We start from the raw sequence: 24,115 nt of genomic DNA, 5'->3' as shown, positions 1-24,115 counted from the left end.
TCAGTTTCATTTAAATAGCGCCAACTCATAGCACATGACATCTCAAGGTACTTTACAAAGTCAATTCAATCGAATCATACAGATTTCAAATTGGGTACATACATTCTAATTAACCTAACTATCAAACAGTGTAGTCAGATTCAGTTTATTATTCAAATTGGTTAAAAAGGTTTTCTATCTAAGGAAACCCAGCAGATTGCATTGAGTCAGTGACTTGCAGCATTTACTCCTTACTAGCGTAAGTGGCTCTGCATCCAAAATAAAGATTTACTCATTGTGGCCTGGATTCTAACGCAAAGACACATGGAGACTTGAGACAAAAGTCTGGGTGAGACACAAACACTTTTCAATACTTTAATAAAGTCTTGCAGTCACATACATCAGAGATGGCAATGGTGTAACTGCTGGACAGGATCCCTCACTGACTCCCAACATCTCACAGCAAAGACGATGAAGGAAAGTGACATTGTACAATAAATACAGGGTGAGTTGATCACTGTCACATTTGGTGGTAGAAGGGGGACGCTTGAACCAATTGTGAAGTACAAGGGTGGCAGCATCATGTTGTGTAAGTGAATTCTAATTGATGGAAAAATCTGTAAAGGAATAATTTTGCCAACCCTGACTGAGGTCTGGAAAATTGTTTACTTGCAAACTACAAGCACAATGATAAAATTGTTTTAACTGTGTAGAACAACAAGATAAGAATATAATATATAACCTTAATTTAGATTGTTATATTTGTTGTTAAACATATATAAAAAAAATCTGAATGATGTACAGAGGGACAATGAGTATGACAGGTCATATAGCAATCCTGCACCAAGCTTAGTGTGGAAATAGGTTGGTTTTGTCCAGAGGTTAGTGAAAGTTACCAGGATACAGTGGGTTTATGACCTCTGGACAACTCTTTCACCAACGTGAGAAGAATCAGCCATCACTAAAATACTTTTACATTTTTTTATGCTGAAAAAGGCCACAAAGATGACAAATAATTCTAGAAAAAGCAAAGCTGATTGATAAAATGAAGAAAGACTTACTCGGAGCTGTTTGGTGGGGGAATGAGAGGAGCAGCTCAAACTCCTACATGGTTTCATCAGACAGTAGTCAATATTAACCCAAGCACACAAGACAACTGTTAAGAGTTGTATTACTGAACTGATTCTGAAACAAACTTTTAAAAGAGACTTAAGATGTGATCTTTACAAAAATGGGGGACAGTTATGATGACATGCTCTTGATTTCCTGAAATGCAATGGATCAACATACTCGCCTCTAAAAATCCAACAACGCAGTGAATAGGAAGGGATGCGAAGCTGAGGCAGAAGTAATTATGAATTTCAATAATTACCTGCACTTATACTTAAGAAACTGAAGAAGTTCAGCTTTTGTTTTGTATTTGTGAAATACAGAAAAAAATCTACAAAACTTCACAGTTACAATGCACAAATAGTTTTGCTCCATTGTTTTGGATCAATGGGGGCAAAACTGTGTTTTTGATGTATGAGTCACATAATACAATTTGCATACTTCTCCTTAACAATCTGAAGAGGTGCAACTTTTGCTTTGTAATTGTGAAAGACAGAACAAATTCTACAAGTACAAAACTCCTATAGCATATCTCTCTGTGGCCTCAAATTCACAGTAATTACGCACAAATAATTTTGCCCCATATTTACCTCCATACATTCCCTATGAGGCAGGTGGATAGGGAAAACCAAAATGCAAAAACAATTCTACATGTTAGCAGTTAGGGTGAAAAAAGTTATCTTTTTAAGGGTGGGGGAGTGAAGGCCAAAACAGCAGCTAACTGCATTAATCGAGACTGTACTAAAAATACAAACTGATGTGCTTGCTTCAGTGGTCACCCTCAAGGCCGCAGGCGTTGAGAGCAGAAGGATCAACAATGTGTCTGATAACACACACACTGCACATAGCAGTAGAAGGGATCAAGATTAAAATGAGGCTGAGACAAAGAGAGGTTTAATCTCCACGAAGGGGGGTCTAAAGTTTAAATAACAGGTTCCCCTACCTTTTTTTTTTTTTCACAACCATTGTAATTTTGTTTTATGTCATCCATTGTATAAAACGTGTGTACTGAATGATTGTTGCTCTTTCTTCGGGACATTGTGTGTTAGAAGTGGCTTTGTGATCTCTTCACATTTAAACACACAGAGTTTTCAGTTAACATAATGCTACGAGGCCAATGTTTGAGAGCAACTTAAAAAGGTTAGTAAAGCTACTGTATCTGCAACAGTAAATAAACCTCCAGGATGACATAGGCTAAAACTATTTGTTTAAATATTAGCTACATTGACAGTCAAATAACGATGTTCTGTTGGTCTGAGTCCCACGTCGAGAGGCATTTTCCAGACACGAAGTTCCACACCATGCAATGCTTTGTTTCAATAATATAATTGTCCATTCTACTGTGGTATGGATTAAGACTCAGTCGGCTAAATAGTGATGTATTGAAACATGATCCCCAATTTAGCTGTAAAGGCATTGGAGACTAATGTAGCTAATAATAACTAGAGATGAACGATAAAGCCAGATTTGGATACAAAAAGATTTCCCAAGCTTTAAGCATCCCAAGGAGCACTGTGCAAGCAACCATATTGAAATGGAAGGAGGATCAGACCACTGCAAAGCTACCAAGACCCGGCCGTCCCTCTAAACTTTCATCTCGAACAAGGAGAAGACTGATCAGAGATGCAGCCAAGAGGCCCATGATCACTCTGGATGAACTGCAGAGATCTACAGCTGAGGTGGGAGAGTCTGTCCATAGGACAACAATCAGTCGTACACTGCACAAATCTGGCCTTTATGGAAGACTGGCAAGAAGAAAGCCATTTCTCAAAGATATCCATAAAAAGTCTTGTTTAAAGTTTGCCACAAGCCACCTGGGAGATGCACCAAACATGTGGAAGAAGGTGCTCTGGTCAGATGAAACTAAATTTGAACTGTTTGGCCACAATGCAAAACAATATGTTTGGCGTAAAAGCAACACAGCTCATCACCCTGAACACATCATCCCCACTGTCAAACATGGTGGTGACAGCATCATGGTTTGGGCCTGCTTTTCGTCAGCAGGGACAGGGAAGATGGTCACAATTGATGGGAAGATGGATGGGGTCAAATACAAGACCATTCTGGAAGAAAACCTGGTGGAGTCTGCAAGAGACCTGAGACTGGGACGGAGATTTATCTTCCAACAAGACAATGATCCAAAACATGAAGCCAAATCTACAATGGAATGGTTCACAAATAAAAGTATCCAGGTGTTGGAATGGCCAAGTCAAAATCCAGACCTGAATCCAATCCAGAATCTGTGGAAAGAGCTGAAGACTGCTGTTCACGAACGCTCTCCATCCAACCTCACTGAGCTCCAGCTGTTTTGCAAGGAAGAATGGGCAAGAATTTCAGTCTATCGATGTGCAAAACTGATAGAGACATACCCCCAGCGACTTGCAGCTGTAATTGCTGCAAAGGGTGGCGCTACAAAGTATTATCACAAGGGGGCTGAATAATATTGCACGCCCCACTTTTCAGTTTTTTATTTGTTAAACAAGTTTGACACATCCAATGAATTTCATTCCACTTTACGATTGTGTCCCACTTGTTGATTCTTCACAAAAAATTTGAATTTTATATCTTTATGTTTGAAGCCTGAAATGTGGCAAGAGGTTGACCAGTTCAAGGGGGCCGAATACTTTCGCAAGGCACGGTAGCACCCAGCATTTCCCCATATGGGGAAACTATTACTTTAGTCCTGGAAGAGCAGATGCTGTGTTTAAAAATTGGGGCTTTAAAGGATTAAAACAGATTCAAGACTTGTACCTGGACTCATAACCAAACCCCCAGAATCAAACTGGAAAAACATATGGTTAATATTCTAGACCTTGACCGAGATTTAGATTTGGATTTTTATCTCCCTTCACAATACTGACCTTAATTTAAATACTGCATTTTGTGTTTACTCGTGGTGTTTTTGACTAATATATAAATTTAGTCAAAGACAACATTTTATGTTCATAAATAATGTTGTGACCCGCCCATGCATGAAACATGTACTTGAACTGTACACAAAAAAACTAGACCGGTAAAAAAAACAAAAAAAGAAACTCTGAATCCATACTGTACAACATTAACCTATTTTGTTAAGCCGGACCCAGGAAGGAGTCACAGTAGGAATCCCTGTGAAGTCAACTGCTCTCAGCCACTACTCGTTCTCTATCCTGCTCCGCATCACTAGAGCAGCATAAGGAGAGGCAATGCATGAGAGGGTCTGAAACTCGCCGGCGAGTAAAACTCTACTTCTTAGAAGAATTCTTGGATCCAACATAAAATACGATTAGTTGTCTGCATATTGGGCAACTCCATTATGGCCGAAACCAAGAAAAACTGCGTGAAATTATTTTGTCTGTGCTACTGAAGGAAAGTATCTGAAGGCATTACAGATTTCCAAGCAATAAAACAAACGTCGACTAGCAGTTTTCTTTCTACTGCCCTTACAGTAGGCGGCACAGAAACCGCAGCCCTGCCCGCCTGCATTCTGGCCAGCTCACGCACAAGTGGCTACAATGAGCCGCTCGCCATGCAACCAAGCTCCCAGACCAAGCTCCCACCTTTGCTACCTAAATTAACGCCCTTTGGAGTTTTTTTACTCCTATTTATCAGAACTGTTCATGTAAGAGGTTCTGTCTGGACAGAAAAAAATTGTTTAGGATAAAGCAACCTAAATATTATTTATTTCATGGTGTTTGCGGTTCTAAAAATTAAACTGTTTGAGCGCTAGCAGGCTATCTGCTGAGCTAACGCTAATGGCTATTGAGCCGTTAGTTGGCAACTGAGCTGTTTGTCACCATTTTGTGAGTGAATAGACGTTTCTCTCCACCATTTTAGTAGTCCATTTCTCCATGTGATGGCTAGTTAACAACATTACGATGAATTTTCCTAAACATTATTTATTTCTAATTCGGCAAATAATATTTCCTTAAATACTATTTTACAACAATAATGGTGGCTGCTTAAAACAACATTAAGAATTAATTGTCCAGTCAACTTCTAATTTGGCAAATCATTGTTTAAAATTGTATTTTATTAAAATAGTGTTTTACTCACTGATTTACATGGTGACTGGGCGTTTGAACACATGCCAATTGTGGTCCTAAAATTAGTTTTAAAACAAATTTGATCTAATTTTCAAATTCCTCAAAATAAACCTTGGTTCTTAAACATAAATATCGACAATGAATTGTGATATTATTGCATAATTTTTTGTTAGTTCCTTTTTCCTTTATTTGTATATAATTCTAGGGATGTCCCGATCAGTTTTTTTTGCCCCCGAGTCTGAGTCCAAATTCTTTGATTTTGAGTATCAGCCGATACCGAGTCCCGATCCGATACATCAAAAATACATTTTAAAAATGAAGAAGAGTGAAGAAACAGATCCAGGGTTTATTTTTTATTTTATTTAACTTATTTATCATTTAACAGAACGACATTTCTGTGAGGTAGCTTGAACAATCAAGTAATAACAAATAAAATAAATTATTTACATTGAAGTTTAGTGCAACAGTATAAAATAAAAATGTCTAATATAAAAAAACTAAGTCAACTTATAGCACCTGGCAGGCATATAAACAAATAAGCAAATAAAAGTGCCACAGTGTTATAAAGTAAGGCAAGTAATGTGCTTTTCAGAACTGAACTCCTAATTCTTAATTCTCCTCTTCTGGCTCCATAGAAGAAAATGTATTCTTTATAAAAAAAATCTACATCTCTACCTTTTCAGGTTTGAGTCTGTTCCTGTTCTCATCAAGGATGTTTGCAACAGCACAAACAGTCTCTCACTGTCAGAGCTGCAGGGGGCACATATATACTGGGTTGCAACAGCAGCCATGGAGGGAAACGGATTAGCATGTTCTTTCCAGTACTGAAGTGAATAGAGGTGGTTTGCTCTGAAAGGAATGTCTGTACCTGCACTTCTGCTGATGTGGTACTCACGGACCGGGCCTGTGACTGCCTCTCTTCTCAGATTTCCTCAAAGGTGCGGTCCAGGCTGCTGCATGCTTCACTCCGTCGTGCCTTGTTCTCTGGCTCTGCTGCAGCCCCTGCTCCTCTGGCATTGCACTGGCGGCTCTTATCGCCACCTCCTGGATGAGATGTTCTTTTGCAAGTGACAGGTTGGCTGACTTTGTGAAGAAGCTAAAAATAGATTAATGTATTAACACACAATTGAAAACAACAACATAAGAGACACCACATAGCACAGCTCTTCAGTTAGGTCACAGCATTACTCAATGAATAAACAATTACAAATCTACCCATTGAACCATCCTAAATAAAAAGGGATGTAAAAAATAAATTTATATAAACACAATGTACAAAAGGTGCATTTTTTTAAATTCTTGAAAAAGTATTGTATGTACAATTTAACAGAATATTCAAAAGGTGCTTTTTAATTTTACTATACTTGCCCATCTTTGTATCTGGGGTCTAGAAGAGTCGCAATGTAGAAGAGTGGCTTCTCCACTGCCTCCAGGTGGGTCCTCTTCATGGTCTTGATTCCCTGGTCCTCGTCCTCCTCCCGAGACAGAACCCATTTGAAGACTAATGAATAAATGAATGGTTTGTTTCAAAGAATATCAATAAATGTTACAATATAAATAAATGGTAAATGGACTGAACTTATATAGTGCTTTTCCAGTCATACAGACCACTCAAAGCGCTTTACACTAGTGCCACATTCACTAACGCCCACACATTCATACACCGATATGCAAGTTGAGGTTAAGTGCCTTGCCCAGGGGCACATTGACATATGGCAGGAGGAAACTGGAATCGAACCCACAACCTCCGGATTGCAAGACAACTACTCTTCCTACTGAGCCACAGTCACCTCAAATTACCTGTCATAGCAGGGATCACATCAGCTGCAGTTGTAGTCTCTCTACTCACATCCCTGGTCAGCTGTTCAAAAGGGGTTAGCACATCAGCTGTCTTCTTCATCAGCTCCCACTGTGTGGCTGTCAGTTGTGCTAGTAGAGTGCACTCAGCTACAAAGACACCGAGAGCCCGTTTTTGTTCCAGTAGGCTCTGCAGCATGTAGAGGCTACTATTCCATCTCGTCTGCACATGAGAAGCACAGAGGTAAAGTATTAGTGACCTACTAAATGGGAATAAAAAAGGACTGGGGGTGGGATCTAATAATGTTATGAGAGAGATCTCACCTGCACATTTTGTTGTAGGCACTTGATATCCATATGACTGTTTGAAATGGCCTATAATCTTTCTTGCGTTGGCCAGGGTGTCTGCCACGCTGTGCTGGGAAAGCAGGCCCTCACGCACACAGAGTTGGAGAGAATGTGCGACACTCCCCACACTCCATACCCCCATACTCCCTATGGCCTTCATATTTGCAGCATTGTCGCGTAAAATGACATGGACCCGTTGCTTGTCAATTCCCCAGTTGTTTAGCATCTTTTCAATCTCCCGTTTAATGCGTTCTGCTGTGTCAGACCCGCGAAATTCCTAGGCATGGTTGCATGGCGTAAAACTAAACTTGAGACGATCCATTGTGCGGTGAGACTTAGCGACATAGGAGCAACAGACTAACTCCAGATGTCCTAATCCTAAAAAGCCACTAAATGTGTATTATTTACCAAAAGAAAAAGTAGTTCAGAGATTTGTTAACCACACCCAGAACAGATTACTGCCAGAACTGTAGGATCACGATATCACTTAAATAGAACCTGTCTGACAATATGAAGTATGCTAAAATATCTCAAAAAGTACCACATCATCCCCCAACCAGAAGAAATTCAAGGGCAAATAAGAAAAAAACTCAAATCCGCATTTCAAAACTGCTCTTTGTATTTACTCAGGTCAAATTTGTTTGATGATTTAAAGCATTTAAGTGTAAAAAAAAGCAAAAACTGAAGAACTCCTTAATGGGGCAAGTACTTTTTCATAGCAGCATTCACTTACTCGTATGGGTGAACAATATGCCAGAAATATAGTATGATGTTTTTATATTTACAGTAAAATCATGGTTTTATCACAATTTTCCTACATAAAGTCAGAGCTCTTAAAGAAAAAAGTATGATGCACCATAACCTAGGACAAAAAGCATTTCTAACCATATTCTAATCAGTTTATACAATTTTGCCAACTAGTGTCAAGCACAGCTGGCATTTAAGAAATATGTTCCCATTCTTATGACATGAAGAACAATATGTGTCAAACTGTTTTGTCCAAATCCCAATTTCAAAACAAAACAACACTCAGAAAAAGTTAACAGGACCAGTCTAGGTATAACATGGGCTATTGAAAAGAGCTGTGTAGAGACAACATTGTAAAGAAACATAATGGATCCCATTTCTTCAAATAACTATAGTAGCATTCCGGCCAGTGAGCAATATAAGCGCTGCTTTTCATGTTGTACAGTCAGGATTGTACTGCACACCCTAGAACCCCCCGGCAAATTAACTCTGCTTCTCTCCTCAGTATTCAAACTCAACAGTCCGACGGAACCCTATTAGCATTATAGCAGTATGAATTGTATTTTACTATTTTATTTAGATAATTACCTTGTACATTTTGGATTTTGACTGATTTGACATCCAAAAGTAGATAAACTGTAGAGTTAAACTTGTTGAAGAGTTGATATGAACTTGTATTATTAATATATGTTTACAATATATATGCTACATGTCATTGCTTCACTAAAAATAAAGACTAATATTAGATCATCATTGGAGTTTCAGGCAGAAAGCTGTACATTGTTGGTGCTAAATGACCCACAGCACAACAAAGAACAAAGCTTTTAGTAGAGCATCCAATAATTGGTTCTTTCAGGCCCGAGAAGGATGTGAAATTGGGTTATTTAGGTTCCTTGAATGCTGAGCCTGTGGATAATTAGTCTGTGACATAGACAGTGTTGGCCAGTACTGTATAAGGAATTCTGTTCACATTGAGGTTCACATTTTGTATGTTTACTTAGATCTGAAATTTTTGTTTTTATGCTTATTGCCTGCATATATTTCAGTTAAAAATTCAGTACAGCTGAAAATTATATTAACCAATGCATTTAGGTCACAACTACTTTACAAGTCTGGTATGTCAAGTCCCTTGACATATTGGCTAAATCAGGTATGCAGCAAGCCAATGTGAAGGAATCTTTATTACTGCAGTCAGTCTGCATGGTGTAGGATGAGATTATGTAATGGTCTGTTGTAGAGAAAGTTAGAAGCAGGACTCAAATGCAGGAAACAGGAAGCACAGGATGAGGCAACCAAAACCTTTAATTAAAGGCCTAACTTCCAACATAGTTGAACAACATTTAATGGTAAATTGATTGAATCTATAAAGCACTTGTCTTGTCACGGTGTTCATCAGAACAAAACTTTAAACTAGAGCCACAGTCACCCTGTCGCACAAATCTATTCACTGATTGGTAGGCAACTCGGGGTAAGTGCCTCGCCCTGGAGGAACATCGAATTGTGGCAGACGGAACTGAACCGACAACTTTCCAATTGCAAGACAGCTACTCTTTCCATTCCCTCACAGTGGCCCCCTGACTTCAGTGATTAAAGTTTGTACTCAGCAAAGTAGTAGCTGCTTAACCAAAGTGTGATTGGGTTTAAGGTCCAGTACTGATGGAGGGACATTCTCCTGCAGGATGATCTGGTAGAGAGCAAAGTTCACGATTCCATTGATAACAGGAAGTTCTCTAGGTCATGAGGAAGTAAAGAAGCCCAAAACCCTCACACTACCACCACCATGCTTGACTGTGAGTATGATGGTCTGTTTCTGAAATTATGTATTCATTTTAGATAAAATGTAACATGACCCGTGCTTTCCAAGACGTTACACTTGCCTCTTCAATCCGCAGAACATTTTCCCGAAAGTCTTGGGGATTATCACGTTTTATGGCAAAAGTGAGATGGGTCTTTATGTTCTCTTTGGTCACCCGTAGATTTCGGCTTTAGACTCTCCCATTTTTTCTAGTCTCTTTCTTATTGGTAAATCTTGAACACTGCCCTCAACTAAGGTCTGCTCTGCTTTAGATGTTCTGGGTTGTTTTGTGACCTCCTTGTTAAATCATTGACATGCTCTTGGAGTCATTTTGGTTGAACTGCCTCTGCTGGGAAAGTTCACAACTACTGCAGGTTTTCGCCAGCTGTCACTTTGGTTCACTGGTGTCCTAAAGTCTTAGAAATGGCTTTATAACCCTTTCCAGATTGATAGACAGATGGTAGATGATTAATGTCAATGACTTTGTTTTTGTACTGTTTTTTTGATTTTTTTATATGATGTGCTGCCTTTTAAGATTTGTATGTCTGGTGAAATTAAGCTCAGCTTTCTAAAAAAATTTTATTTAATCACAGCTTATTCATGAATAAACTTTTAATTTATTCTTTTTAATTTATATAGCGCCAATTCAGGACACATGTCGTCTCAAAGCACTTCACAAAGTCAGGTACATACATTCCACACAACTCTCTGCACATTGGCGGGCAAATATTTTTCACAAAAGACCAGGCTGGTTTTGATGGCTTTTTTTTCCCTTAATCATTATTCCAATGGGTGAGGAATTAACTACTTTGCGTATTTACTCAGGTAATCTGTACCAAATGTAAAAAATTTGTTTAATAATCTGAAACAGGGTGCAGTGGGACTGGCATCCTGCTAAGTACAGGTGTTTTAGCAGCTAGTATGATGAGTCGATGCACATCGGAAGTAAAATGTCAGCACAGCGAAGAAGTACTTTGCGGAGAAAAGCCCCAAACACAATATATACTGTACATACTAATCCTTCTTCAATTGAAGACCTTAGGATGTAGGAGGGGAAGGCCAGGGATGTGGCTGTGAGGAGCAATCTATTCCCTCCCTTGCCTTATACCCACCGCAACACCAATTTTAATCACTTTTTCGACATTTATGCCTTTGGGGATTGGTGTGATTCCTGCTGCGTCTACTATCTGCAGTGGTGGTGCACCCAGGGTTTAGTTAATGCTCCAATTTTAACTTTCACTTCAGACATTACATGGCACACTAAATGTGTTGTGATTATGATTCTAAAGATATTATTTAATATTTTATTAAATAATAATTTAGTCTGTTAAGTGTTGTCCAGTGAATACCAACCCAATAAGGCAGTGGTATCAGAACAATAGCGAAAGGGGTGAGCCAAGCTCAGACATTACTGAACAACAAAACTCTGGACACACATGGAATAATTCACTCACTTTCTTAAAATACAAGAATATATTGACAAAAACAAGTCAACTCAAAGTGAAACACAATACAACTTAACTACCAAGCAAAATGAAAGTATAAGGAAGACCAACTATATACACAATATGAACAAGGTCATCAAAGATAGTTTAAAACCATGGCCAATAAAGTGATGCAACATTACCATTCATGCTATTTATGTTTGAGAACCAAGGATTATCTTGAGGAACCTGGAAATGAAGTTAATTTAGTCTTGGAAATATTGGTATACCTTCAAACAACCATTCACAATGCAAGATTAAATAAAACATTATTTTTATAAAATAATATTTTGAAGAATGATTTGATGAATAAAATAAAGCTTCTGGATGATTAATTCTCAGTGGTGTTTAATTAGCTTCCTTTATTTAGTACAATAATATTTGAGGAAATATTAAGGAAATACTCAAATAATATTTAAGGCAATATTATTTTGAATAAAAACCAAACCTTCCTGGATAAATGAGTCTTAATTGTATTTTATTAGCTATCACATTTAGTCAAATAATATTTAGGGAAATATTATTTTTCTAGATTGGAAACTAACAACCTTTCTGGATAAATGATTCTTAACTTGGTGTGTACAAAGCCTGTGGGCTCATAAGATGACGGCCATAAGTCACGTTTTGCTTTAGCCGTTAGCGGTTGAAGCTCAGAAAAGAAAGCCTACAGCTCTTTAAAGATGAATATGTACCTTTAAAGTACCAGCAATAAAAAGATCAAAATGCATAAGCACTGACGGCACGTTATGGCAGGTCTGTGTTTAAAAACCACCATATAGATGAAGTTGTCTTAATTTTAAAAACAGAACAAATCCTTAGCTGAGCAGCTGGTCTGCTAGCATTTAGCTGTGTTTTCTCAACACAAACATAAAAAAAAAAAACGTCATTAAACGAGCATTGTTTAGATTATTTCACTCTAAACTAATCTCTTCCCAAACACTACATCTTATGTGAACCGTTCTGACAACAGGATTTTCTGGGTGACAAGTTGAGAAGCTAAACTGTCCTGGTAATCCACCTGTGGGCATTTAAGGGACTAGCGTTGCAGCTAATCTCAGTAGCTGTAAGGGGTCAGCTTTTTAGCTGGTTAGTGTGATTTTGAAAGGTGCAGAGATTCATACAGGCCTTTGATTATGTATATTTCAGAGTCAATTTTCAGAGTTCATCCATGTTTCACTTCATTTTCATCCATGGCTGGGGTCCCAAAACATGGCACCCATGTAGACACACACGACTTTGCACACTAATCACACTGATTTTCCACTAATCATGTCATTGGGAAGGGGCAAGAAGGGGCTATGTGGTCCCACATTGTCCCCTCATTTTGTTTTGGGTTTTTTTGCTGGGGGATGAGAGCCCTGCGGCTTGGGTGGTGGGCCTCCGTTTTACTGTTGGATGCCAGGTGTGAGTGACTGGATGCCTGTGTGCAGATTGGGCACACAGGCATCAGATCCAGGAAAAATTTTGTGTGCACTATCACTGACCACTGCACACACACTAGTACGAGAGTTGGAGGATATTGCCTTTGCCCTAACAGGAGAAAGTAACTTGTTTATTTTGTGAACGCCCCAGCTTGACCCTCTTTATAATATAACTTTGAAACTCTATCTAATTACAGATCAGAACAACTGAGATATTCCAAATGCTATTCCTTTGCCACCAAACAGGAAGTGACACTAACTTCTATCAGGAAGGTTGGATTTCAGCCAAACTTTCAAAACTTCAAACCAGACCTGAACTTAAAATAACTAAAAGGCCATTTAGAAGTGCATGAAGAAAAAGCTATTGACCTAAAGTGACAGGTAAACGGTTTTAAACAACAAAACATGTTACGTTTGTACACTGTAGCATTTTTGTGAGAATAGGTTCTGGATATTCTTTATTTGTGTTTTGATGTGTCGGACTGCATATGTGTTTTAGTATTAGGGTTTTTTGTTGTTTCCTGCTTAAGTTCATCCCAGTAAAGTTCCCATTCCCAAACTATCTGAGAAGTTAAGTTGTTTCTCCAGTGAACCTTGACTGCTTAAAAGGCCTCCCCCAAGTAGGAAATGTTCAAAACACCTGACCTACAAGAGCCCAAAAAACTGAACTGAAGAGGAACTGAGTTCTTCATTCATGATCCATAAGGCTAATCCCAGCCACATATGGAAGGAGCTCATTTTAGTCATTGGATTCATGATCTCATTTTTTCAGATTTTGCTGATGTTTTTTTTTCCTCATCCTGTGGTTCTGCTGACCTCAGCGAGCAGGTACTGGAATGGTTAGAACCTGAGTGTGAAGAACACCAGATAAAGATTCTTAGGCCATAGTAAAAAGATGGTATTTAAATATAGCTGGTGTACTGTCCTGTCCTGATTTAATGTTAAAGATCTCCTCACGGCCCTCATCTTAGCTCTTACCATTGCTCTGTCCGGTTTTTCAAGTGAAGTAATCAAAGCACCGATCCACCCTCTGCAGCAGTGCCACACATCGTGCTGACGGCCTGCAGTCTGTGTAATAAAATAAACTTGAGCCGCCGAGCACAGGCACCCCAATGATCGTCGCATTCAGGCGCTGAGCTCGAAAACGCTGCGCGTAGAGAGTTCTGCATGAAGAGCTGCTGCCCGGAGCCAGAATCCTGATGAGGATGATGTCAGTGTTCGAGGATGGGAACACAGCTAGTAAAGAGCAGCCCGATTATTCGCTGCTTTATTGCATGCTCACAGCACGCTGCAAATGGTTTCAAGCGAATATATTTGGACAGTTTTAAGACTGCTCAATCCACACCATGTTCATCACATAAAAACGAATCACTCTGCACCTAGAACAAGTAAATGCCGCAGTTGCAAATGATAGAAAGCCGTATGTGATCAGTCACCGCACATATCACGGTGGGCGACAGCACAAATATATAAATAAATCAAGTCTTACCAGCTTGTGCTTGTCCATTTTTTGTCAGGGCAGTGCGTTGGTGTTCTCCCAATGACGACATCTGGCATGTGCACAGGGCAAAACTGCAATATGCACCTTATTGGTCGGACTCTGAGGGAGAGTTCTCCCTCTCGGTCTGATCTCACGTCGCCAGTGAATCTCTGCGCAACACAATTGCGCAGCGCTGTTGCAGCGTCCGCGTCGATGTGGCCGCAACCCTCGACAGCCTCACGCCCTCCCCCTCTCTGATTTCGCCTCCATGACAGCAGGCGCACAGAATCATAAGCAGTGGGAGGTTGGGGTCAGTTTTGTATCACGATTTTAGGAAGCAAATTGACTGTCCTCCCAAATGTTATTAGAATCTTTCTACCCGCGTCTTTACAGTTATTATTGATCTTATGAACACTGGCAGTAGGTTCTTTATGGGGTGCTCAGTAAGCAGATGATGATGGCTCTTAAGGCTCCTATTTTTTGTTCAGCTTGAAATATATTTTAGAATAGTCTAACATTTTCACACAACAACTGGCCCAATAAGGGGTTCATAATTATCTACAATCCGTCACATTCATTGATACCCCTCTCTCCAGCTAAATCGGCAATTTCGCTGGCTGTTTCATTTATGAATAGTAATGTAGGAGTGAATGGTTTGTCTCCAGAAATGAGATAATATAAACTTGGACCTCCCAATCATTAGCTATTTCTTGTGTTTTGTTCTCCGTGCATTTTAGTTTAGACTTGTATTTTTACCAACTGATATGTAAATCCTTTTCTGGTTTGGTTAAGCTTCTTGTGTTCATTCTGTGGTTCCCTGCACAGTCCATTCCCTCAGCTGTTCAGCATTCCCCTGTCATGAAGTTGAACCAATGTGCAGAGCACAGCGAGGGAGCTGCATGGTGAGTTGTAGAGTTATTTTAGAAATAATAATTTACAAGATGTCAAAACACTGAACATGGGTCAGGTAGCAAACAGGGTTGCAAACAGTTTCAGGGTGGACATCGGGAGGACCCAGTGGCAAACAATGAAAACCAGAGCGTTTAAATAGTGAGGGAAGTTGAGTGTGGACCAATGAACTGGGGAGGCTAATCAGAGAGAAAATGTTGTGGTTTTTAGTATAACAATGACCATCAGTGGGCTCTAGATGGACAAACTGTCTACTTTTAAGGCTAGGCTTAAAACTTTCCTTTTTGATAAAGCTTACAGGTCCTTCTCAAAATATTAGCATATTGTGATAAAGTTAATTATTTTCCATAATGTCATGATGAAAATTTAACATTCATATATTTTAGATTCATTGCACACTAACTGAAATATTTCAGGTCTTTTATTGTCTTAATACAGATGATTTTGGCATACAGCTCATGAAAACCCAAAATTCCTATCTCACAAAATTAGCATATCATTAAAAGGGTCTCTAAACGAGCTATGAACCTAATCATCTGAATCAACAAGTTAACTCTAAACACCTGCAAAAGATTCCTGAGGCCTTTAAAACTCCCAGCCTGGTTCATCACTCAAAACCCCAATCATGGGTAAGACTGCCGACCTGACTGCTGTCCAGAAGGCCACTATTGACACCCTCAAGCAAGAGGGTAAGACACAGAAAGAAATTTCTGAACGAATAGGCTGTTCCCAGAGTGCTGTATCAAGGCACCTCAGTGGGAAGTCTGTGGGAAGGAAAAAGTGTGGCAGAAAACACTGCACAACGAGAAGAGGTGACCGGACCCTGAGGAAGATTGTGGAGAAGGGCCGATTCCAGACCTTGGGGGACCTGCGGAAGCAGTGGACTGAGTCTGGAGTAGAAACATCCAGAGCCACCGTGCACAGGCGTGTGCAGGAAATGGGCTACAGGTGCCGCATTCCCCAGGTCAAGCCACTTTTGAACCAGAAACAGCGGCAGAAGCGCCTGACCTGGGCTACAGAGAAGCAGCACTGGACTGTTGCTCAGTGGTCCAAAGTACTTTTTTCAGATGAAAGCAAATTCTGCATGTCATTCGGAAATCAAGGTGCCAGAGTCTGGAGGAAGACTGGGGAGAAGGAAATGCCAAAATGCCAGAAGTCCAGTGTCAAGTACCCACAGTCAGTGATGGTCTGGGGTGCCGTGTCAGCTGCTGGTGTTGGTCCACTGTGTTTTATCAAGGGCAGGGTCAATGCAGCTAGCTATCAGGAGATTTTGGAGCACTTCATGCTTCCATCTGCTGAAAAGCTTTATGGAGATGAAGATTTCATTTTTCAGCACGACCTGGCACCTGCTCACAGTGCCAAAACCACTGGTAAATGGTTTACTGACCATGGTATCACTGTGCTCAATTGGCCTGCCAACTCTCCTGACCTGAACCCCATAGAGAATCTGTGGGATATTGTGAAGAGAACGTTGAGAGACTCAAGACCCAGCACTCTGGATGAGCTAAAGGCCGCTATCGAAGCATCCTGGGCCTCCATAAGACCTCAGCAGTGCCACAGGCTGATTGCCTCCATGCCACGCCGCATTGAAGCAGTCATTTCTGCAAAAGGATTCCCGACAAAGTATTGAATGCATAACTGTACATGATTATTTGAAGGTTGACGTTTTTTGCATTAAAAACACTTTTCTTTTATTGGTCGGATGAAATATGCTAATTTTGTGAGATAGGAATTTTGGGTTTTCATGAGCTGTATGCCAAAATCATCCGTATTAAGACAATAAAAGACCTGAAATATTTCAGTTAGTGTGCAATGAATCTAAAATATATGAATGTTAAATTTTCATCATGACATTAAGGAAAATAATTAACTTTATCACAATATGCTAATATTTTGAGAAGGACCTGTATAGTTAGAGTGGCTTAGGTTATCCTGAGCTATCTCTGTAGTTATGCTGCTATAGGCTTAGGCTACTGTAGGACATAATGACCACTTTTGCTCGCTTTGCTACATTCTCACCCTGCTCTCCAATTTTGCATCATTTGCTGTTATTTCAGCTTTTAACCTTGTTCTCCCTTTTCTCTTCCTAGAAGCTACACCTGGCCTGACTCTGTGTCTACCTGTGAGACCTTTCTGGAGAGGGGCATCGTCCGAGCTTCTGCTGGCAACAACTTAATGCTCACCCTCTACCGATGATCCACATGGCCCTGTCTTTCCGTGTTTAACCCTTTCTCTCTCCTAGACATGGCAATTGACTGAGCTTTTACTGTGACTAACTCTATGTGCTCTCTTTCAGACTCTAACCTTGAAAACTGGCTCAGAGTTTCTGTTCTTTCTTTCTAGGTGAAACGACTAAAGGAGCTACATCCATTAACATTTACTTTTCCTTCCCATAGAAAGTAGTCCTGGATCAGTGCTTCTGTGTTCTTTTTTGTCTCTGCTCTGTTCTCTCAAACCCCCAGTCAGTCGTGGCAGATGGTCGCTCACACTGAGCCTGGTTCTGCTGGAGGTTTCTTCCTGTTAAAAGAGAGTTTTTCCCTCTTCATTGTCGCTACATGCTCATCCAGGAGGAGGGAATGCTGCAAGTCACTGACTGGATGCAATCTGCTGGGTTTCCTTAGATAGAAAAACTTTTTATCCAATTTGAATAAATAACTGAATCTGACTGAACTGTTCAATGATTAGGATTAATTGGAATGTATGTACCTGACTTTTGTGAAGTGCCTTGAGACAACATGTGTTGTGAATTGGCACTATATAAATAAACTGAATTGAAACAATAGCAACTGGTGGAAAGGAGCCTAAAGAATACTGAGGGAGAATGACTAATTAACAAAATTGAGCAGGGAGTACAGGGAGGTAACAAAATAATCTAAATAAACTGGAGCAAGTAAACAATGAGACCAACTAAAATAACATTAACTTAATTTATAAAGGAAAATATAAACTCCAATAACACAGGAATCCAAAAAGTAGTCTAAACACAAGAATAAATCATGAACCTAATCCAATATGAACAGTACCTTGAAGAACACAGACAGGGAATTGCAGAGAAACCAAGAACCAAAACCTACCAAAAACAGATCCTGACATCCCCTGATTGTACCCACCTGGTTTCCTTGTCACCAATCAACACCTCTGTATTTAGGGTCCCTGGTTTTCATTTTTCACTGCTGGTCTCTTCTATTAAGGTTATCCTTGTTCCTTGTGCCATACTTTTAATTTTGTCATTAAATTCTTCTTACAATCATGTCTCACAATCATACTGTCATAATGTTAAGGCCCAATTTGACCCACATGCAGAGACACTGGAAGGCAGAGAACAGTTTAGTTGATTTTATTTAAATGCAGGCTGCAGGCCAAACAAACAGCTCGGGAACAGAACGCCACGTATTGCACAGAGAGAGAGAGAACAACAGGTAAGAGAGCGAACCTCAGAATCGGGTCAGAAAAAATTATCTAGTGCTTACTAGTAGGGCAGGGGAAACCGCCAGGGAGAGTCAGAGTCTGGGATGAATGGTACGACTGCCTACGGCACCACTGAAGCTAGAGACGTTGATCCAGACTGAAGCAAACGCTGGGGGGTGGACAGGGTTCGAACTGCAGGCAGGAGCTCCAGAGGGTCTAAGGATTGCCAGCTAGATTCAGTCCAAAGTCAGGGAAACAATTCCACACTGCTGGTCGAAGGTTCAGGATTGCTTGGTTCCGGTCTGTGGCCAGAACCTAGAACAGGCAAGAGAAGGGAAGAATTAACACGAGGTTATTCTCAGGAAACAGGCTCAAGGCAAGAGCAGATCAGATTGAAATACCGCTGAGGGCAAAACACTCAGGCAACGAAGTGCTGGCAATCCATCCTCTTAAAGCTCCCCGGTTGATGAAATAACGAGCCGCACCCGTCACGATCTCCAGTGTCTTCCAACTAGCGGCGCCTAGTGGTGAGAACAGGTTAGCAGCAGGCAGACAGGAGAACCAGACTCTGACAATACAAGTATTATGTGAAGTACTTGAATCTTTTCAATAACTGCATTAAAGGCCCATTAATTTGTCTGTTCTTATTAATCCAGTCTTCAGAAAATCCTGTTGCTATATGATCCCAGCAATGGGATCAGGCCAGGATACAAAATTTTAATATTTACTTTAATCAAAAAAATGTACGGGGGTTGGACAATTAAACTGAAACACCTGTCATTTTAGTGTGGGAGGTTTCAAGGCTAAATTGGACCAGCCTTGTAGCCAGTCTTCATTGATTGCACATTGCACCAGTAAGAGCATAGTATGAAGGTTCAATTAGCAGGGTAAGAGCACAGTTTTGCTCAAAATATTGAAATGCACACAACATTATGGGTGACATACCAGAGTTCAAAAGAGGACAAATTGTTGGTGCACGTCTTGCTGGCGCATCTGTGACCAAGACAGCAAGTCTTTGTGATGTATCAAGAGCCACGGTATCCAGGGTAATGTCAGCATACCACCAAGAAGGACGAACCACATCCAACAGGATTAACTGTGGACGCAAGAGGAAGCTGTCTGAAAGGGATGTTCGGTTGCTAACCCGGATTGTATCCAAAAAACATAAAACCACGGCTGCCCAAATCACGGCAGAATTAAATGTGCACCTCAACTCTCCTGTTTCCACCAGAACTGTCCGTCGAGAGCTCCACAGGGTCAATATACAGGTCCTTCTCAAAATATTAGCATATTGTTATAAAGTTCATTATTTTCCATAATGTCATGATGAAAATTTAACATTCATATATTTTAGATTCATTGCACACTAACTGAAATATTTCAGGTCTTTCATTGTCTTAATACGGATGATTTTGGCATACAGCTCATGAAAACCCAAAATTCCTATCTCACAAAATTAGCATATTTCATCCGACCAATAAAAGAAAAGTGTTTTTAATACAAAAAACATCAACCTTCAAATAATCATGTACAGTTATGCACTCAATACTTGGTCGGGAATCCTTTGACAGAAATGACTGCTTCAATGCGGCGTGGCATGGAGGCAATCAGCCTGTGGCACTGCTGAGGTCTTATGGAGGCCCAGGATGCTTCGATAGTGGCCTTTAGCTCATCCAGAGTGTTGGGTCTTGAGTCTCTCAACGTTCTCTTTACAATATCCCACAGATTCTCTGTGGGGTTCAGGTCAGGAGAGTTGGCAGGCCAATTGAGCACAGTGATACCATGGTCAGTAAACCATTTACCAGTGGTTTTGGCACTGTGAGCAGGTGCCAGGTCGTGCTGAAAAATGAAATCTTCATCTCCATAAAGCTTTTCAGCAGATGGAAGCATGAAGTGCTCCAAAATCTCCTGATAGCTAGCTGCATTGACCCTGCCCTTGATAAAACACAGTGGACCAACACCAGCAGCTGACACGGCACCCCAGACCATCACTGACTGTGGGTACTTGACACTGGACTTCTGGCATTTTGGCATTTCCTTCTCCCCAGTCTTCCTCCAGACTCTGGCACCTTGATTTCTGAATGACATGCAGAATTTGCTTTCATCCGAAAAAAGTACTTTGGACCACTGAGCAACAGTCCAGTGCTGCTTCTCTGTAGCCCAGGTCAGGCGCTTCTGCCGCTGTTTCTGGTTCAAAAGTGGCTTGACCTGGGGAATGCGGCACCTGTAGCCCATTTCCTGCACACGCCTGTGCACGGTGGCTCTGGATGTTTCTACTCCAGACTCAGTCCACTGCTTCCGCAGGTCCCCCAAGGTCTGGAATCGGCCCTTCTCCACAATCTTCCTCAGGGTCCGGTCACCTCTTCTCGTTGTGCAGCGTTTTCTGCCACACTTTTTCCTTCCCACAGACTTCCCACTGAGGTGCCTTGATACAGCACTCTGGGAACAGCCTATTTGTTCAGAAATTTCTTTCTGTGTCTTACCCTCTTGCTTGAGGGTGTCAATAGTGGCCTTCTGGACAGCAGTCAGGTCGGCAGTCTTACCCATGATTGGGGTTTTGAGTGATGAACCAGGCTGGGAGTTTTAAAGGCCTCAGGAATCTTTTGCAGGTGTTTAGAGTTAACTCGTTGATTCAGATAATTAGGTTCATAGCTCGTTTAGAGACCCTTTTAATGATATGCTAATTTTGTGAGATAGGAATTTTGGGTTTTCATGAGCTGTATGCCAAAATCATCTGTATTAAGACAATGAAAGACCTGAAATATTTCAGTTAGTGTGCAATGAATCTAAAACATATGAATGTTAAATTTTCATCATGACATTTAGGAAAATAATGAACTTTATCACAATATGCTAATATTTTGAGAAGGACCTGTACACGGCCGGGCTGCTATAGCCAAACCTTTGGTCACTCATGCCAATGCCAACGTCGGTTTGAATGGGGCAAGGAGCGCAAATCTTGGGCTGTGGACAATGTGAAACATGTATTGTTCTCTGATGAGTCCACCTTTACTGTTTTCCCCACATCCGAGAGAGTTACGGTGTGGAGAAGCCCCAAAGAAGCGTACCACCCAGACTGTTGCATGCCCAGAGTGAAGCATGGGGGTGGATCAGTGATGGTTTGGGCTGCCATATCATGGCATTCCCTTGGCCCAATACTTGTGCTAGATGGGCGCGTCACTGCCAAGGACTACCGAACCATTCTTGAGGACCATGTGCATCCAATGGTTCAAACATTATATCCTGAAGGCGGTGCCGTGTATCAGGATGACAATGCACCAATACACACAGCAAGACTGGTGAAAGATTGGTTTGATGAACATGAAAGTGAAGTTGAACATCTCCCATGGCCTGCACAGTCACCAGATCTAAATATTATTGAGCCACTTTGGGGTGTTTTGGAGGAGCGAGACAGGAAACGTTTTCCTCCACCAGTATCACGTAGTGACCTGGCCACTATCCTGCAAGAAGTATGGCTTAAAATCCCTCTGACCTCTGTGCAGGACTTGTATATGTCATTCCCAAGACGAATTGATGCTGTATTGGCCGCAAAAGGAGGCCCTACACCATACTAATAAATGATTGTGGTCTAAAACCAGGTGTTTCAGTTTCATTGTCCAACCCCTGTATATGTGTGAGCATATAGAATAGAACAACCTTTATTTGTCATTGCCATTGTACATTTCAATAAAATTGCCCACTGCATCTAACCCATCCCTTAGGGAGCAGCGAGCTGCCATTGTGTGGCACCCGTGGAGCATTCTGGGGCTAAGGGTCTTGCTCAGGGACCCAGAGTGGCAGTCTGTGGGATACAAACCAGGGAACTTGTGGCCTCTTTGGGATGCAAATGCCCTGGTCTCTAACCACTAGGCCACCCCTCCTCCATCAGCAGACACAACGACTGTGACAGACAGAGCGGGGGTTCGAACCGCCGGTTAAAGGATAAGTTCCTACCACTTGAGCCACAGTCAAGTGTAGAGATTTATCAGTGGAGAATATTGCTCACACTGTGAAATGCTCATTTTATGCAATGCATTTACAGAAGTAACAAGGTTTGCTTCTACACCAAGGTGGATTTATTTTTAGGTGGAAATTTCTTCGAAAGCTCTGTGGGCTTAAGTCAGGGTGGTACCCACACCGGTCATAGTTTTTAATGTACCCTAAGTTCAACACTCATCAAAATTGCCAGCCAGTCTTTTTATGATTTTCTCCTCTAGCCATTTTCAACAAAACCTTTAATACAGCATAATGGCATCTATTGGCAAATTGTCATGCAACACAGGCCTTTTTACCATTAATCCCCTCTCTTTATATCCCATCCTTGCCACTACTTAGTGTTTCCTAGACCTCTCCCTTTACCTGCTGTACCGTTTACCTTAATTCCTTACACTTCATACATTTTTTAAGGTTTGAACAATTTAAGTCTTGGTGTATGTTTTGTTTAAAAAACATTTACTTGAAGAAATTTGAAAAGCCTTTCAATAAATTTTGGAAAATCAAATATTTACATACCATAAGTGCGTACACACCACATGAGGTGGAGTCTTGTTGACCAGGGTGAGTAACGGTATCACATGCCCATTGAGATACATTTAGCCCACTGAGTCTCATGAATGATCTAAAAGACATGTATAGTTAAACAAATGAAATGAATTAGGTGATCAATAAGTTCACAATTATCCATGATGCAAACCTATTACCTTCCACTGCACGTTTTGGACAATTGTAAACGGTAATACAAGAATGTTCATCTGGAAATGTCTTGGCAATGCTTGGTTTTCATTTTACTCTCAACTAATGAGTCAAAGAAAATACTTCTCTTTTCTCCTGGTATCAGAACGTTCATATTTGAAGATACAATATGAATTTAAAAAAGAAATGTAGATAACAAATAGTTTTGGCTAAGTACTTTTAAGAGGCAGACAAATCTAATTTTGAAGAACAGGACCACAAGCATCCAATGGTTTCTTTCATTTACTATTCCCAGGATATATTTATATGATTTTGGGTCAATCTGTAAGACAATGTAACAGAAGTTATTTGTGAGAAATCAAAGTCTTAATATGTTTTTGTGAAGGACCTGCAAATTATGGTTAGAAAAGGACATTTCTTACCCTAAGTTTTGGTTTGTTCTGCTGCCATATGCTTGTCATTTCAAATGTGTCAATGACAAAGGGCTTGTCAGTATTGTCTTGATTATATTTTCTGACCAGGAGTGTAAGGTACACATTAATAACCTGTTATAAATAAACATGTGAAACTGTTTTTAAAATATCATAACTGCACAAAAATGCATGGACTTTTTCCCTTATCAAAATCAGTTAATACACAGCTGTTGCACAGTAAAATTTCAGTTTTGACATCTCACCTCATTTTCCAATTCTTTATCTGGAGCAGTGTTGGAAATGTCACCAAAAAATATGTTACATGGACCAACGTTTGATGCCAAAATATAGACATCCCCCCCCCCCCCCCCCCCCCAACAGTTTTGGAAATTTTAAGGGTTTCTAAGATGATACAAAGGACAAAGTGCCCTTTGATGTGGATAATTAAAATCGACAGGAAAGAAAAATACACATTTTACGGCAGATTAGTCTTTCTCTTTAAAAATT

At 40.4% G+C, this 24,115-nt stretch overlaps 2 protein-coding genes across 7 annotated transcripts in view; both read right to left on the bottom strand.

Moving 5' to 3' along the window:
- The window catches only part of LOC124872670 (major intrinsically disordered NOTCH2-binding receptor 1-like homolog), a 62,861-nt gene extending 48,443 nt beyond the window's left edge, over positions 1-14,418 (bottom strand). For 2 of the 5 annotated variants that reach the window (XM_047372919.1, XM_047372923.1), the window contains exon 1: positions 14,196-14,418. Coding sequence is in view for 4 of the 5 variants with exons in the window: in XM_047372923.1 (XP_047228879.1) it covers positions 14,196-14,213 (18 nt within the window). In the remaining variant the exon portion in view is untranslated. Of the gene's footprint in view, positions 1-6,005; positions 6,211-6,482; positions 6,616-6,914; positions 7,135-14,195 lie in introns of those variants that run through there. The other 3 variants (XM_047372920.1, XM_047372921.1, XM_047372924.1) reach the window with 3 other exon arrangements.
- Positions 1-23,934, bottom strand: part of ajm1 (apical junction component 1 homolog) — a 29,506-nt gene extending 5,572 nt beyond the window's left edge. Inside the window, exons 1-3 of one of the 2 annotated variants that reach the window (XM_047372917.1) lie at positions 23,016-23,934; positions 18,905-19,024; positions 18,566-18,818 (exon numbers count right to left, since the gene is read on the bottom strand). The gene's annotated coding sequence lies outside the window, so the exon portion shown is untranslated. Of the gene's footprint in view, positions 1-18,565; positions 19,025-23,015 lie in introns of both variants that reach the window. The other variant, XM_047372918.1, reaches the window with a different exon arrangement.
- Between the last annotated feature and the right edge of the window lie 181 nt (positions 23,935-24,115).

This window comes from Girardinichthys multiradiatus, chromosome 8 (assembly GCF_021462225.1).
Source record: "Girardinichthys multiradiatus isolate DD_20200921_A chromosome 8, DD_fGirMul_XY1, whole genome shotgun sequence".
NCBI lineage: Eukaryota > Metazoa > Chordata > Actinopteri > Cyprinodontiformes > Goodeidae > Girardinichthys > Girardinichthys multiradiatus.
This window is presented reverse-complemented; position numbering and strand designations above follow the sequence as displayed.